General features: G+C 44.4%; 1 protein-coding gene across 1 annotated transcript; it reads left to right on the top strand.

Moving 5' to 3' along the window:
• Positions 1–1,492: 1,492 nt before the first annotated feature.
• LOC139925750 (uncharacterized) lies at positions 1,493–10,273 on the top strand. The gene is made up of 5 exons (XM_071917249.2): positions 1,493–1,612; positions 3,359–3,643; positions 7,645–8,196; positions 8,851–9,064; positions 9,591–10,273. Exons 2-5 carry the CDS (start codon positions 3,370–3,372, stop codon positions 9,844–9,846), a joined length of 1,296 nt encoding a protein of 431 aa, XP_071773350.2. The 5' UTR covers positions 1,493–1,612; positions 3,359–3,369; the 3' UTR covers positions 9,847–10,273.
• Positions 10,274–13,589: the final 3,316 nt, after the last annotated feature.

The following is a 13,589-nucleotide window of genomic DNA, read 5'->3' as shown; positions in this document are numbered from 1 at the left end:
CTCAGCCTCATTGCTGTGGTGTTTCTGTCAATCACCTGTCAATCAAACAGTGTGGGCGGAGCTTGGATTTTCTGTTGCTGCAGTTTGAGTTTCTCTTTTCTCTGTCTGTTCAGTCATGGTGGCTATCACTGCTCATGCTAACTACCCAGTTCTTCTTCTTCTGTTTATGCCAAACAAACCGGAAACGTAAAACACATCACTTCCTGTGCAGCAGAGGATTTTTCCCAGGAAAGAGCGACCAGACACCGGCTGTCTAGACCAGACAGAGAAGATTTATGACCTGGATATGGGTTGGATCACTGTTGAGTTAGAGCAGGCAGTGATGGAGAGTAACAAAACAGACATTTATATAAAAATGTAACAGATTATCACTTTAAATAACTTTAAACCTTTAAAGTCCTTCATAATAAGATGCAGAACTTCCCACTGTAGAGAAACAACAGCAGAGTGAAACCTTTCATCAGAACAGCTTTCAAAATGTTCCATCTAATTATCATATTTTTCTGGAGACCCAGTTTCATTTTTAATACTGAAGCCCAACGGTCCCTCTGTCTGACAGACAGACTGAACACACTGCTTCATCTGAAAGTGTTGAAAGTATACTTGCTTACACTTGTATGATTCTTAATGTTTAATTGCAATGCACGCTTATACGAAAATAGTAATTCTTTAATACATTTTAGAAAGATACTATAGAATTATCACAGCAAAACTATAAACTACAGCCTGTATAATAATTCCAAGAGGAATTTTATAGGAAAATAGTGAAACCACAGGAGATTAAAAAATAAAGTACAATAATCAGCTCATTAATGAGAACCACAAACACACTACAAGTTACTGCAGGAATATTAAAGGCATATTCTAGTGATACCATAGATTAAAAAAGATACCATGGATACACTATGGGTAACTATAGGAAATGTACAGGAAAGAAAGAAAAACAAATGCTGAAGTACAATGACGTCACTATAAAATCATTATTGAGTACCATAAGTCACTATAGTGAAATTATAGGAGATTGGCTGTAAAGTACATTCAGGTCACTATAAACACACAATAAGTCACTGCAGGAATATTATAGAAATATTATAGTGATACCATAGGAGATAACAACAATATACAATAAAGTACAGTAAGGTCACTGTACACTGATTGTCACAGACGCACTCTAAATCACTATAGGAGTATTATAGGATTATTATAGAGATTTTTCATAGGGTAAACATCTTTCACTGCCTTTTTAGATAAACTGGGGGGGGGGGGGTATGATTGTTAATATTGAATTTCAAGGCAAATTGAACGTCTGCTGATGACCCCCCCCCCACCCCCCTCCTCCTCCTCCTCCTCCTCGGTCTCCCTGGCTTTATTTGCTCCATATGGTGTTTGACATGGTACCCAGGAAAAAAAAAAAAAAAAAAAAAAAAAGCCCGTGTGGGCGGAGGAAAAGCCTAGTATTTTGTCCGTCTTGAAATTTGATTCAGAAGTTCAGGATCCTGGAAGACAAAAAGCAGAAGGAGGGGGAGGGAAAAACGGCAAAGAAGGACGGAAGGTTTTTTTTTTTACTGCAAGAACAGTAAAGTCACCAAATCTCCTGCAACCTCCGACTAAAGTAAGTTTCTCTGCGAGGAATGTTTCTAATTGAATAAAACCCTTAGAGAGGCATTTCACTGGAGCTAAATTCACTCACACTGCTCACTTTTCTCTGCAGTCTGATGGTGAACTGCTCTAATTGCTGCTGAATGGCCACAAACTATAAGATTTCAGCTCTAATAGACTCAGGATGACTTTCCAAAGCGTTGCGTCGCTCTGTACGCGCAGTTTACGCAGGTAGAGGCGCAATTTGGCCTCATTTGATTGATTTATTACCAAACGAGGCATTTCCTGCTGCTATTATCTAAACCAAATAAGAGCAGAAGGTATCATTTTGTTTTCTGAAGCAGAATTTGTTGTTTCTCTGTGATAGAGAGAGCGGATCAGCAGCGGGAGAAAAGCCAGTCAAGGTATTTTTCTGCAGTGAGGAGAAGCACATTGCCCCCGTTGCGCGTTTCCACATCCACGCCAAGTCTGATATCCGCCGAGATTTACTCCTCTCCGGCCGAAAAGCCCGAGTCCTAATTGAGCTCTATACATGGTAAAGTCGTGTTTTGTTTGGAGGAAACGTCCTCGGCGCAGATTTGCGTGCCGACTCTGCGCCACGGCTGGATCCGCGCCAGAAGAGCCACAAAAAAAAAATCCTCCAAATTCAATCCCCAGATGTTAATAAGAGCCGCCGAAATTCACCACGCGATTCACATCAAAGCAAATCAACAAAGTCAGATTATTCTGTCGTGGCTGGTGCCGTTTAGTGCTGTTTTAGACCAAACAGTGACCGAAAACACCGTAAGACTCCTGTATGGATTTATAATGTGTAGGTATTTAATAATGACCGTATCCGACTTGATGGTATGTCTGATATCACTATAATATTCCTATAATACTCCTATATTGACTTACAGAGTGACTGTGGTAATCAATAGTGAGTTCATAGTGACCTTATTGTGTATTATGCTATTTTTTAATCTCCTATATAACTATAAGATATTTTGTGATTTTAGCTGAATGATATTTTTAAAGTGCTGCTGTGATGTTTGTATGGTAACCTTCTTAAAATGTATTACAGGATTAGTAGGCTGTATGTCTGTGTTAGGGAGTGTATCCAGTAAATTATAAGGTTAAGCAGAGTAAATGTCTGTGCTTTGACACTCAAAGTACAGGACTTCACTTCAAAACATTATAGGCTGCAGAATGTCTTTATGGGGCAAACAAGTCTCAGATCACGATGATTGTTCAGTGATTTCTAAAATACATCTGATGTCTGTTTTGTGAGTAAAGGTCTCAAGAAAACTAAAAACTTCAGTGATGATAACTTCACAGGCAGAGGTGCAGTGATGTGTCTGGTAAACTGACCTCCAGTCAGTTATCATTATAATGAAAACAACACCAATATAAACCAAAATCTACATTCATTTATGCTTCTTCCCTTAAAAGTCCCTGTCCTATTACAACAGTATCAGTTTAATACTAGTTACTATGATGTCTACTATACATTTATGACATAAGGATCATAAGAGTCAGCCTAAAAAGGTGGGTAACTTCTTGTACTGCTAATTAAAAGGTGGGTAACCCCTATTTCTGCAAATAATAAAGCGGGTAAACCCTTTTCCTGCCCAATATAAAGGTGGGTAAGTTCTATTTCTGCAAATCAATAGATGGTAACCCCCTTTTCCTGCAGATAAAAAAGGTGGTAAACTGTAGTGGAGGTGTGTTTCCCCTGGTTGGGTGTGTTTTTTGGAGCTGACCCTCTCGGTCTCAGCAGGCTGTGGGACGATGAGCAGCTCGGGGCTTCAGGCTGCCAACCGGCAGAACGTGAAGGAGATCGACAGCGTGAAGGAGTCCATCAGCGACATCATCAACCAGCTGCAGGACATCGACCCGGCCCGCCTCTCCTTCTCGCCCTTCCTGGACCTGGACACCCAGATCTCCCTGGCCCCGGTGTCGGACAGTCCCGAGTCGTCGGTGGAGGAGCTGCGTTCCTCCTCCCACTCTGTCAGCGGCTCCCAGCGCTCCCTGGAGCCGCCGCAGAGAGCCGACCTGCCCAGGAGTGAGTTATTACCTCTGATTTCTACTTTCTGACACGGTGGCACAGTAGGTTTGGAGGAGAGGCCTCAGTCGAGTTTGAGTCCAGACCAAAAGGTCCAATGACAGTCGAGACCAAGACGGGACTGAGACCAGTTGCATAAAGATAGACCTAGTCTTAGACTTAAATGTGACCTTGTCAAACTTGCTATAGACACTTATATTTACCTGTTCCTACTACTTCTTGATTGTTGTAGATCTCTAATGGCTTGTTTCTGTCACTAAACACTCGCTCCCTTCTTAAGGCTCTTTCCAAAAACAAATATTTGCCATCTTTTATGAAACAGCTTCAGTATTTAAACTTCCCTCTCTGACAGTTAGGCCGACTCGTTGCCATAACAACAAAGTTCTTAATTCAAGATTAGCCAGGGGGGAAGGCGGCTAACTTTTCCTACCTCAAAATAAGTCAGTTGTAATATTCAAGTAAGAGACAGTCTTAATTAGACTGGTCCACCCTGAGAATAAGACCAGTCTAAGGCTTAGACTGGTCTTAAACTAGCTTTATGCAACTGGCCCCAGAGATAACTGAGTCTTGTTCAAGAACAAAATACACACAGAAAGTTTGTTTATTTCTACAGCTCTTTATCACAGCATGTCTCAAAGGACTTGAATGAGCCTAACTAGATCTAACTGATCAAAAATCAGAATGATATAACACAAACTCGAGGAAGCAGAACAAAGCAGAAGACACACAAAAACAGATTTTTATCAAGACATCCTACATAAGGTCTAATCTACCTGACACCACCAGCCTTAGACTCTCAAAGCATACAAGGAAAAACTTCCAAGAAAACCTAAAATGGTTCTTTGGAGTGATGCCATACAAGAACCATTTCTGGTTCCACAAAAAACCTTTCAGGCCAAGGTTCTGCTCTCCTTTGCTCAGATATCTCCATTGTGTTTTTGTTTAATTGCCTTTGTTCAGGCTCATTTGCAATTGCACAACATATAGGCTAGTAGGCAGCTAACCAACCCCCCGGACCGTGGAGGGGTGTGGCATGTGGTTGTGGTTATTTTCCACATTTATGCCCACCATGAATCACACACCATCCAATAACTCAAATAAGAACTAAGAGACTTTTAATATCCCAAAGAACCATGTGAGGAACATGAAGGACCATCCACTTAATAAAGTGGTTCTTTAGTAGACGATGTAACCACAGCCTTTTGAAGAACCAGTTAAGAACCATTATTTTTCTGTGTGTAAACAGCGTAAATGTCTTTCCAAATGTAAAAATAAAGCTTAAGGAGTTTCTTAAGGTGAACAGAGATGTAGATCAGTCTGCTGGAGCTTCAACTGATCACTGCAAACCAGTTTGAGGGCCGTTATTTACACAGGTTGAAATCCTTTAAATAGTTTGTAGTGCTGGGGAGAAAATAAAGAAAAGTAGAACAGGTGGAGAACAATGGATCTCAGGTGGGAAAAAGTTTGGTCTTGAAGAAGACATCAGATAGCAGCTGAGACCAAAGTCAAAACAGACACGAGACAGAGATGAGTCCGAGTCCAAACGTAGACGAGACTGAGACGAGTCCAAGTCAAAATAGACACAAGGCAGAGAAAAGTCTGAGTCAAAACAGACACAAGACCGAAACAAGTCTGAGGCAAAACAGACACGAGACTGAGACGAGTCCGAGTCAAAACAGACACAAGACCGAAACAAGTCCGAGTCAAAACAGACACGAGACCGAGACGAGTCCGAGTCAAAACAGACACGAGATCGAGACAAATCCGAGTCAAAACAGACAGAAGAACGAAACAAGTCCAAGTCAAAACAGACACGAGACCGAGACGAGTCCGAGTCAAAACAGACACGAGACGAGTCCGAGTCAAAACAGACACGAGACCGAGACAAATCCGAGTCAAAACAGACAGAAGAACGAAACAAGTCCAAGTCAAAACAGACACGAGACCGAGACGAGTCCGAGTCAAAACAGACACGAGACGAGTCCGAGTCAAAACAGACACGAGACCGAGACAAATCCGAGACAAAACAGACAGGAGACCAAGACAAATCCGAGTCAAAACAGACACGAGACCGAGATGAGTCCGAGTCAAAACAGACACAAGACCGAAACAAATCCGAGTCAACACAGACACGACACCGATACAAATCCGAGTCAAAACAGACACAAGACCGAAACAAGTCCGAGTCAACACAGACACAAGACCGATACAAATCTGAGTCAACACAGACACAAGACCGAAACAAGTCCGAGTCAAAACAGACACGAGACAGAGACGAGTCCGAGTCAAAACAGACACGAGGCCGAGACGAGTCCGAGTCAAAACAGACATGAGACCGAAACAAGTCCAAGTCAAAACAGACACGAGACCGAGACAAATCTGTCAAAACAGACATGAGGCCGAGACGAGTCCGAGTCAAAACAGACACGAGACAGAGACGAGTCCGAGTCAAAGCAGACACGAGACCGAGACGAGTCCGAGTCAAAACAGACACAAGATCGAGACGAGTCCGAGTCAAAACAGACACGAGACTGAGACAAGTCTGAGTCAAAACAGACACGAGATCGAGACAAATCTGAGTCAAAAAAGGCATGAGACAGAGACAAGTCCGAGTCAAAACAGACACGAGACTGAGACAAGTCTGAGTCAAAACAGACACGAGATCGAAATAAGTCAGAGTCAAAACAGACATGAGACCGAGACGAGTCCGAGTCAAAACAGGCACGAGACTGAGACAAATCTGAGTCAAAACAGACACGAGACTGAAACAAGTCCGAGTCAAAACAGACATGAGACCAAGACAAGTCAAAATAGAGATGAGTCTGAGTCAAAACAGACACAAGATCGAAATAAGTCAGAGTCCAAACAGACACGAGACAGAGACGAGTCCGAGTCAAAACAGACAGGAGACTGAGACGAGTCTGAGTCAAAACAGACACGAGACTGAGACGAGTCCGAGTCAAAACAAACATGAGATCGAGAAAAGTCCCAGACGTCAGATAAATCTTTTTTTGAGAGAGACTCGGCCTGGAGGAGGGAGACTCGCTCTGTAATGGGAAGTGGGTGAATGATTGCAGCTCTTCCCAGACACGAGACCGAAACAAGTCCAAGTCAAAACAGACACGAGACTGAGACAAGTCTGAGTCAAAACAGACACGAGATCGAAATAAGTCAGTCAAAACAGACATGAGACCGAGACGAGTCCGAGTCAAAACAGACACGAGACTGAGACAAATCTGAGTCAAAACAGACATGAGACCAAGACAAGTCAAAATAGAGACGAGTCTGAGTCAAAACAGACACAAGATCGAAATAAGTCAGAGTCCAAACAGACACGAGACAGAGACGAGTCCGAGTCAAAACAAACATGAGATCAAGAAAAGTCCCAGACGTCAGATAAATGTTTTTTTGAGAGAGACTCGGCCGGGAGGAGGGAGACTCGCTCTGTAATGGGAAGTGGGTGAATGATTGCAGCTCTTCCCCAAGCCAAGTCATTCTGCCAAGTCCTGATTCAACCAAGCAAACATTTTGACGCTGAATATAGAGCGTCCTGCAGCAACGTGGAAACCTCCTGTAGAAGCTGAGTCTGAACCTGCTGCATCGGTGAAATCAGGACCTAAATATCTTTGATTTCACTTCAAAACAGTTTCCAAAACTCTTTTAATATGAATTGTTATTGTGCCATAATATCACACTGTGAACGTTTTGTGCTTGTTTGGGTTCATGTTGAACTTGGCCTCCTCCTGCATCTAACCATCTGTCTAATGCATGCTGGGAAGTGAATAAAAGACTCAATATTGATGAAATATTACTTCGTCAGCAGCAGGAGCCTGAGGTCGTCTCTTCCAAAAGTTCTTAAGCGGCCGAGGCTTCTGCTTTTTAACTATCTTGCAATGTGGATTTCAGAAAATGACAGAGAGAGAGTGGGAGGAAGGCTGCAGCTGATGCTTTGAATGTCTGGTTTTTGGATGCGGTATTCAAATCTGCTCTGGTTTGCACAGGCTCTGCCTCCTGCCCCCAGCAGCCAGAGGAGCGGCGAGCAGACGAGGCGGAAGAGGGAGTTCTGGATCAGACTGTTTCCAGTCCGGTCGCCACGGCTCCCGCTCTGGAAGACGCCACGGAAAACTGCGTCACCGGTCCAAGCCCGGCCTCTCAGGGAGACATTCCCAACGGCACGGACTCGCCGAGACGCAGCCCCGAGTCCACCCATCCGGACTCGGCCGTCGACGAGGGCCGGCCGCTGATCGGCCCGCCGCCGGAGAGCGTGGAGCTGACGGTGTGGCGGCCGGAGGGGCGGGGAGAGACTTGCGAGGCCGAGGCCGCAGACCGGAGCGGACGTTGCTGCTGCCGCTGCTGCAGCTGCTGTAAATGCTGCCAGAGCGGACGAGTTCCCGCCTTCTGCTCGGTCCTGGCCTCCCTGCTGTGCGCAGTGGGGATTCTCTATGCACTCTATTTCTACGTCCCCATTAAACCCCCAGACTGCCCCGACACGCTCAGCCGCATCGTCTTCACTCTCTGCTGCTGCGTGGTGGCGGCCGTCCCTATCCTGCTGGGTAGGTTTGAGTCAAACACACGCTACACCTGCACACTGCCGTCCGAAACCGATTCCAATAAAAGATAAAGATTAAGAGAAGGTTTAGTCGGTCTGGCCGCCTCGTCTCGGAATGCTCCAGCGTCTGGTGTCCCCTTTAATTTCATACTCCTTCGACCTCTAGGCAGCAGAAGTCGTCCCGGGCCTCTGGGGAGAAGCATAATTTCCTTCTCCTGTGCATAGCTTTAAATGGAAACTACAATAAGAGTCTGGCTGCCTCTCCTCTCCCAGGCCATGCCCTAATTGTTTCTGAATATTTTAATCACATCCCAACCTGGACGAGCAGAAGGAGAAGGCAGGTGGCGAAAACATCCAAAACAAAGTCTGCTCAGTCTATTTTCCCTCTCTGCTTCCCTCCTATTTGTCAAGTTGATGCTTTGTACCAGCCAGGAGTGTTTGCATGTAGGCCATTTCATTGGCAGTTGCTGTATGCAAATGAAGATATATATAAAAAATAAAGAAGTATGCTGTCAGACAAGATCAAGTGCAGCTCAGAGTTCAGGTTGTTTGTGGAAAGATGGCCCAGATTCAGGCTCTAACTAGACTTATTGCTCCCTCTCCCTCCCTCTCTCTCCCTCCCTCTCCCTCCCTCTCCCTCCCTCTCTCTCCCTCCCAGCGATGCTTGTGGGTGCGGTGTGCCAGTTCTGCGCCGGCTCCTTGGATCCGGTGCAGCCGTTTCCCAGAAGCCGGGCGCTGCAGCAGCTGTTTGTCACGGCGTCGCTGGAGCTGTTCCTCCTCTACGTCCTCAACCTGCTGGTCCTGGCTGCTTTGCTGCCCCAGGAGCAGCTGAAGGTGGTTCCTGTGCTGGTGGCCGTGTTCGTCCTGGGAAGGTGAGGCGAACAACTGGCAGGGTTTTATCACTGAAGCTTCAACTTCATAATAATATAATCATAGTAATAAACTTTATTTATGGAGCACTTTTCAAAACCAAAAAAAAAAACCCCAAAGTGATTCACAACAGAGAGTCAGACTGGAGTCACAGTTTTAATTGCTTGAGACTCAACTTGATGCATGAAGAGAAGACTTGAGACTTGACTTGACTTGGGTTCTGGTGACTTGGGACTTGACTCTGACTTGTACTTTGATGACTTGAAAAGGTTTCTAAAGTCTCGACTTGAGATCTTGTGTTTGTGTAAATGACTTAGATTGAAAGTGATGAGATTTGTTCCAGCGGACGACTGAATTTAAATTCTGTTTTCTGAATTTATATGGAATGATTGAATTTATTGAAGTTGAAACTGATTATAGAAATCAAACTCATGATACCAAGTTTTTATCCTATTAAAACCATCACCAAGTGATGATGCTGACTCAGCTAATCTGTCTTCCTGTCTTGTTTTGTTGTTTTCCTCTCAGACTGGTGTACTGGCTCAGTCTGAGCGTGTGCAGCTCGTGGCGAGGCTTTGGCTCGGGTCTGACCGTCTTCCCGCTGCTCGCCGCCGTGGCTCTCAACCTGTTCCTCCTGTACCACCTGGGTCTCAAACAGCCGCTGTTCGGCACGCAGGACGCGCTCTATAACCAGGCCACGCCCTCTTCCTGGTCGTTGGAGGCGTCACGGAGCCCGAGCGGCCAATCGGACGCCGTGCCCACAGACGTCCTGGACGCTCAGTGAGGAGCGGAGCCGGCCTTTCTTCTTCCAGAGGAGCGGATCTTTCCAGAAATAGTTCATTCCTGTGGTCTGCAGTCAGCGCAGCCTAACCTCCAGCCTGTGACGGCTTCACTTGTATTTTTGCTCCTCGTATACAGGACGTTTTTTTAATGTGGATTCATGCTTATTATCTGAAATGCAAGAGCCTTTTCCCCCGCGCACGACTGGCGGAGGAAGCCTTTGAACAACGTTCTAGTCTTAAACATTCGTCCTTTTAAGCTATTCCAGTGCCTATATTTAATGTTTTGAACTCTCAGTACTTAAAAGCTCTGCTATATATATATGGATGAAATTTGGTTTGATCTCAGAAAACCACTAGCAAAGCAACTTCAGTTCTAAGAAAGATTTATTTTAACTGTCCAAAAAGTTTGTAAATGATGAAGGAAGAATAAAAGCCATTTGTAAAAACGTCTTTTCATCTTCAGTTTCCAGTTCCTCAGCTTCTCTGCCTCTTTGTGTTTGGCGGAGCGACTATTCCTGGAGAAACTTCAGCTCGTCTTTCCAGTGTGGGACTGTCATTATGTGATAACATGGTGTGGACTCGGCTCTCTGGTCGCTCCGCCGCGTCTCCACCCTGCTGCTGAGGTCGCTCACTGGCTTTCAGGAAACCAACATGGCCGCCCTCAGCTACAGGCCGGTGTTCCTGTTCTCCCGGGGGTTCAGCGGCTCGCTGCAGATCCTGAGATGACGGGGGTTTTTAAAGTCGACTGAACACACCTGCTGTTTTTCAGCTCCGCTCTGCTCCACATTCACACAGTTCAGTCTTCTGCTGCAGCGTTACTGCAGCTGCTGGGGGTTCAGTGCCTTGCTCAAGGGCTCCAGCAGTGGTTTTTGAGGGAGGGGAGAATGTCATGCTGCATTCAAGTGCTGGTGGGAAAGTCCGACATCTGGGACTTCCAAGTCAGCTGCTAAACAGCTTTCACGTGCTATTTCGTCGGAAAATCAAACCCAGAAGACAAATGCTAAATAAACATGGAAGTACTGCAGCTTAACAAGTTAATTAAAGGTCCCATCTGGTGTAAAGCAGGACTCTCCTTGCCTCTGTGATGATAAAGGAGTTGGATGGTCTATCTAAACATGGTGAAAGTATCAAAACGCACGGTCGCCAACTAAATCCACACAATCCATATTAGAAAAGCGAGCCTCTAAACGAGCCGTTTGGACTTCCGTAACTTTGTGGCGTCACAAAGGTTCGCTCATTATCATTTCTGTAAGAAATAATAGACTAACAAAGTGTTTTTTTCAAAGCGGTCGTCATTGTTTATTACCGGAGAGTTTTCCCTACCTGTAGCCGCCGGGCCGCGGCGTCTCACGTTTCACTCTTGAAACGGTCAGCCAATCAAAACAGAGGGTCGTTAATATTAATGAGCCTTAAAGACACGGCGACAGAAACAGCCTGTTCTTGGTAAGGCTCAGAGAGATATGTGTATACAAATGTTTTCTCACTGTTGACTGACATAAAACTTAATTTTTCCGCCATGTTGAGAAGGTCAAAGGTTATAATTGTGTCATAACTTTGAAACTCGGGTACTAAAAGTTTCTCAGACTTTTGTGTGAAATTTCTAAATAGGAATCTTGCTTTTTTTCCATCCAACAACACGTGAAAGCAGCATGACTCATTCACTTTCCCCATGAGGATTTTTCCCAGCTGGTGCGGGGATTTAAACCAGCGACCTTCCAGTTACAGCTCTCTTTCTCTAATCTCCAGGCTTCTGCAATAAAGAGGCAGTCCAGGCTGTTTATATTCCACTGGATACGCAGACGCTCTTACACACTTAGAGTGGATAGACACACTCTGGAAAAAAAGGACTGCTCTGGTTGTATTTTAATAGTTTCCACACTGACAGCAGTATTTTCTGCCATCAGCTGAATGAATCCTTTTCACCTCTGGTTGACATGAGAAATTTGTTAAGCATGACTGATTCTGCAGCAATAGTTCTTTAAGTACCTTCAAAACAGAGGTGGGGATCGAGTCACATGACTTGGACTCAAGTCAGTTTTAATTGCTTGAGATTTGACTTGATGCATGAAGAGAAGACTTGAGACTTGACTTGGGTTCTGGTGACTTGGGACTTGTCTTTGACTTGTACTTTGATGACTTGAAAAGGTTTCTAAAGTCTTGACAAAAGATCTTGTGTTTGTGTAAGACTCAAGACTTGAGACTGACTTGGGACTCGAGCAAAGTTGACTTGGTCACACCTCTGCTTCAAAAAACTAGGGGTTCACCGAGGGTTCTTCCAAGATCCTAACGGAGTCAACCAGCGCCTTAGGGTTCCTGCCAAGACAAAATATCCCTAGAGTTCCTTGAAGAACCCCCACACGTTAGTTAGAACAGGGTCTCTGCTTGAAGTTGTGCTCATCAGTGAAATCAGCTGCTGTAGTGTTTGATCAGAACAAAAACTTGCAGACTCTCGGCTCTTCGTGGCTCATGGTTCGACACTGCTGTGTTAGAGGATCATGGAAGAACCGTCAAAGTTCATGAACCTTTATGAAGGAGTTCTGCAGGGAACCTTCTTGGGGTCCCTTCTGAAGAACCAGTACAGATTCCTCATCTCCATCAAGGTTCCTCACGGTGCACTTCTGTGCCATCATGATCTTATCTGTCCCATACAACACCTCAGCAGCTTCAACAAGTCCTGTGGAGAATAACAGTAAATGAAGGGTTTCATTTTGGAAAAAATATGCTACCTGAAATGCATGAGGCGATATTTGAAAACGATTCTGTCCTCAGAAAATTAACTATTTTATGAACAAATGTCTTCAGATGACTCTTAACTTTTCTGTGGATATGTATGTACAGTGTATATGTTTTGGATCGAATCTCTTGTAGTCATGATATGAGGATTTTTTTTCTAATGGCCTACAGTAGAAATGTAAATTGGCAGAGAGTAAAGATCAGTGAAACAAGCTCAGACAGCTCCAGTATATTTTATACTGATACACATTGGATCTACATGTTTGGTATGACAACACGTGTGATGAATGCAGCACAACCAGTAGAGCCAGGCAGGTTGTTTCTACTTTATTGCGACTCCATTCTAATTTTCCTGTCTGAGACAAAGTCCCAGCCTCTTATCAAACATTCACTGTCTGGAGCTTCAACATCAGATCACAGACCAGCCACCTGCAGTTTCAAATCTGTCTCCCTAACTGCCCAGTAAAGCAGAAATGCAAAAAATAAATAAATAAAAAACCCATGAATGAATAGGAATGATGTGACTAAATACTAGACTAAACACTAGCTACAGAAAAACAGTCTGGAAAACCTCACATGACATTTGATTTTCTTTGCACGTTTTTTTTATTTTTATTGAATTGTTGAATAATATTTTTTAAAGGCAGCAATGTATCCCAGGGTTTCCCTAATTGAATAGGTGGAGTACATCAAAGCTGCTAAGCCTAAAAGAATTTCATTATTCTGAATTTCAGTGGAGTTTTAGTGTCCCATGATGATCTAAATGCTGTTTCAGAGGCTTTTCCACCCTGATGAGAATGAAAATCCTGGAAGAAACACTGAATATATGAAAAGCATGAAAAGGGCACAAACTATCGCCTATCAGTATTGGTATCGGCCTTCACCGCACATAGGTCGAACCCTGAAATAAACCCTGCGTAATAACCTAATACCCTCGATAATAAACCGTGTAGACAGCAGCGCCCCCTAAAGGCCGAGCTCAGACAGGCACCGGAACTAGTTTTCACGTAAC

This window comes from Centroberyx gerrardi, chromosome 9, assembly GCF_048128805.1.
Source record: "Centroberyx gerrardi isolate f3 chromosome 9, fCenGer3.hap1.cur.20231027, whole genome shotgun sequence".
In the NCBI taxonomy this organism is placed as follows: Eukaryota; Metazoa; Chordata; class Actinopteri; order Beryciformes; family Berycidae; genus Centroberyx; species Centroberyx gerrardi.
Note: the sequence above shows the minus strand (reverse complement) of the source record. Positions and strands in the feature narration are given on the sequence as shown.

Bases quoted from the DNA above. Each gene is read 5' to 3' on its own strand.
- LOC139925750 (XM_071917249.2), top strand. From the start codon at position 3,370: ATGAGCAGCTCGGGGCTTCAGGCTGCCAACCGGCAGAACGTGAAGGAG. The intron at 8,197-8,850 runs GTAGGTTTGAGT...TCTCCCTCCCAG, and splicing joins GGCCGTCCCTATCCTGCTGG to CGATGCTTGTGGGTGCGGTG. The intron at 9,065-9,590 runs GTGAGGCGAACA...TTTTCCTCTCAG, and splicing joins GCCGTGTTCGTCCTGGGAAG to ACTGGTGTACTGGCTCAGTC.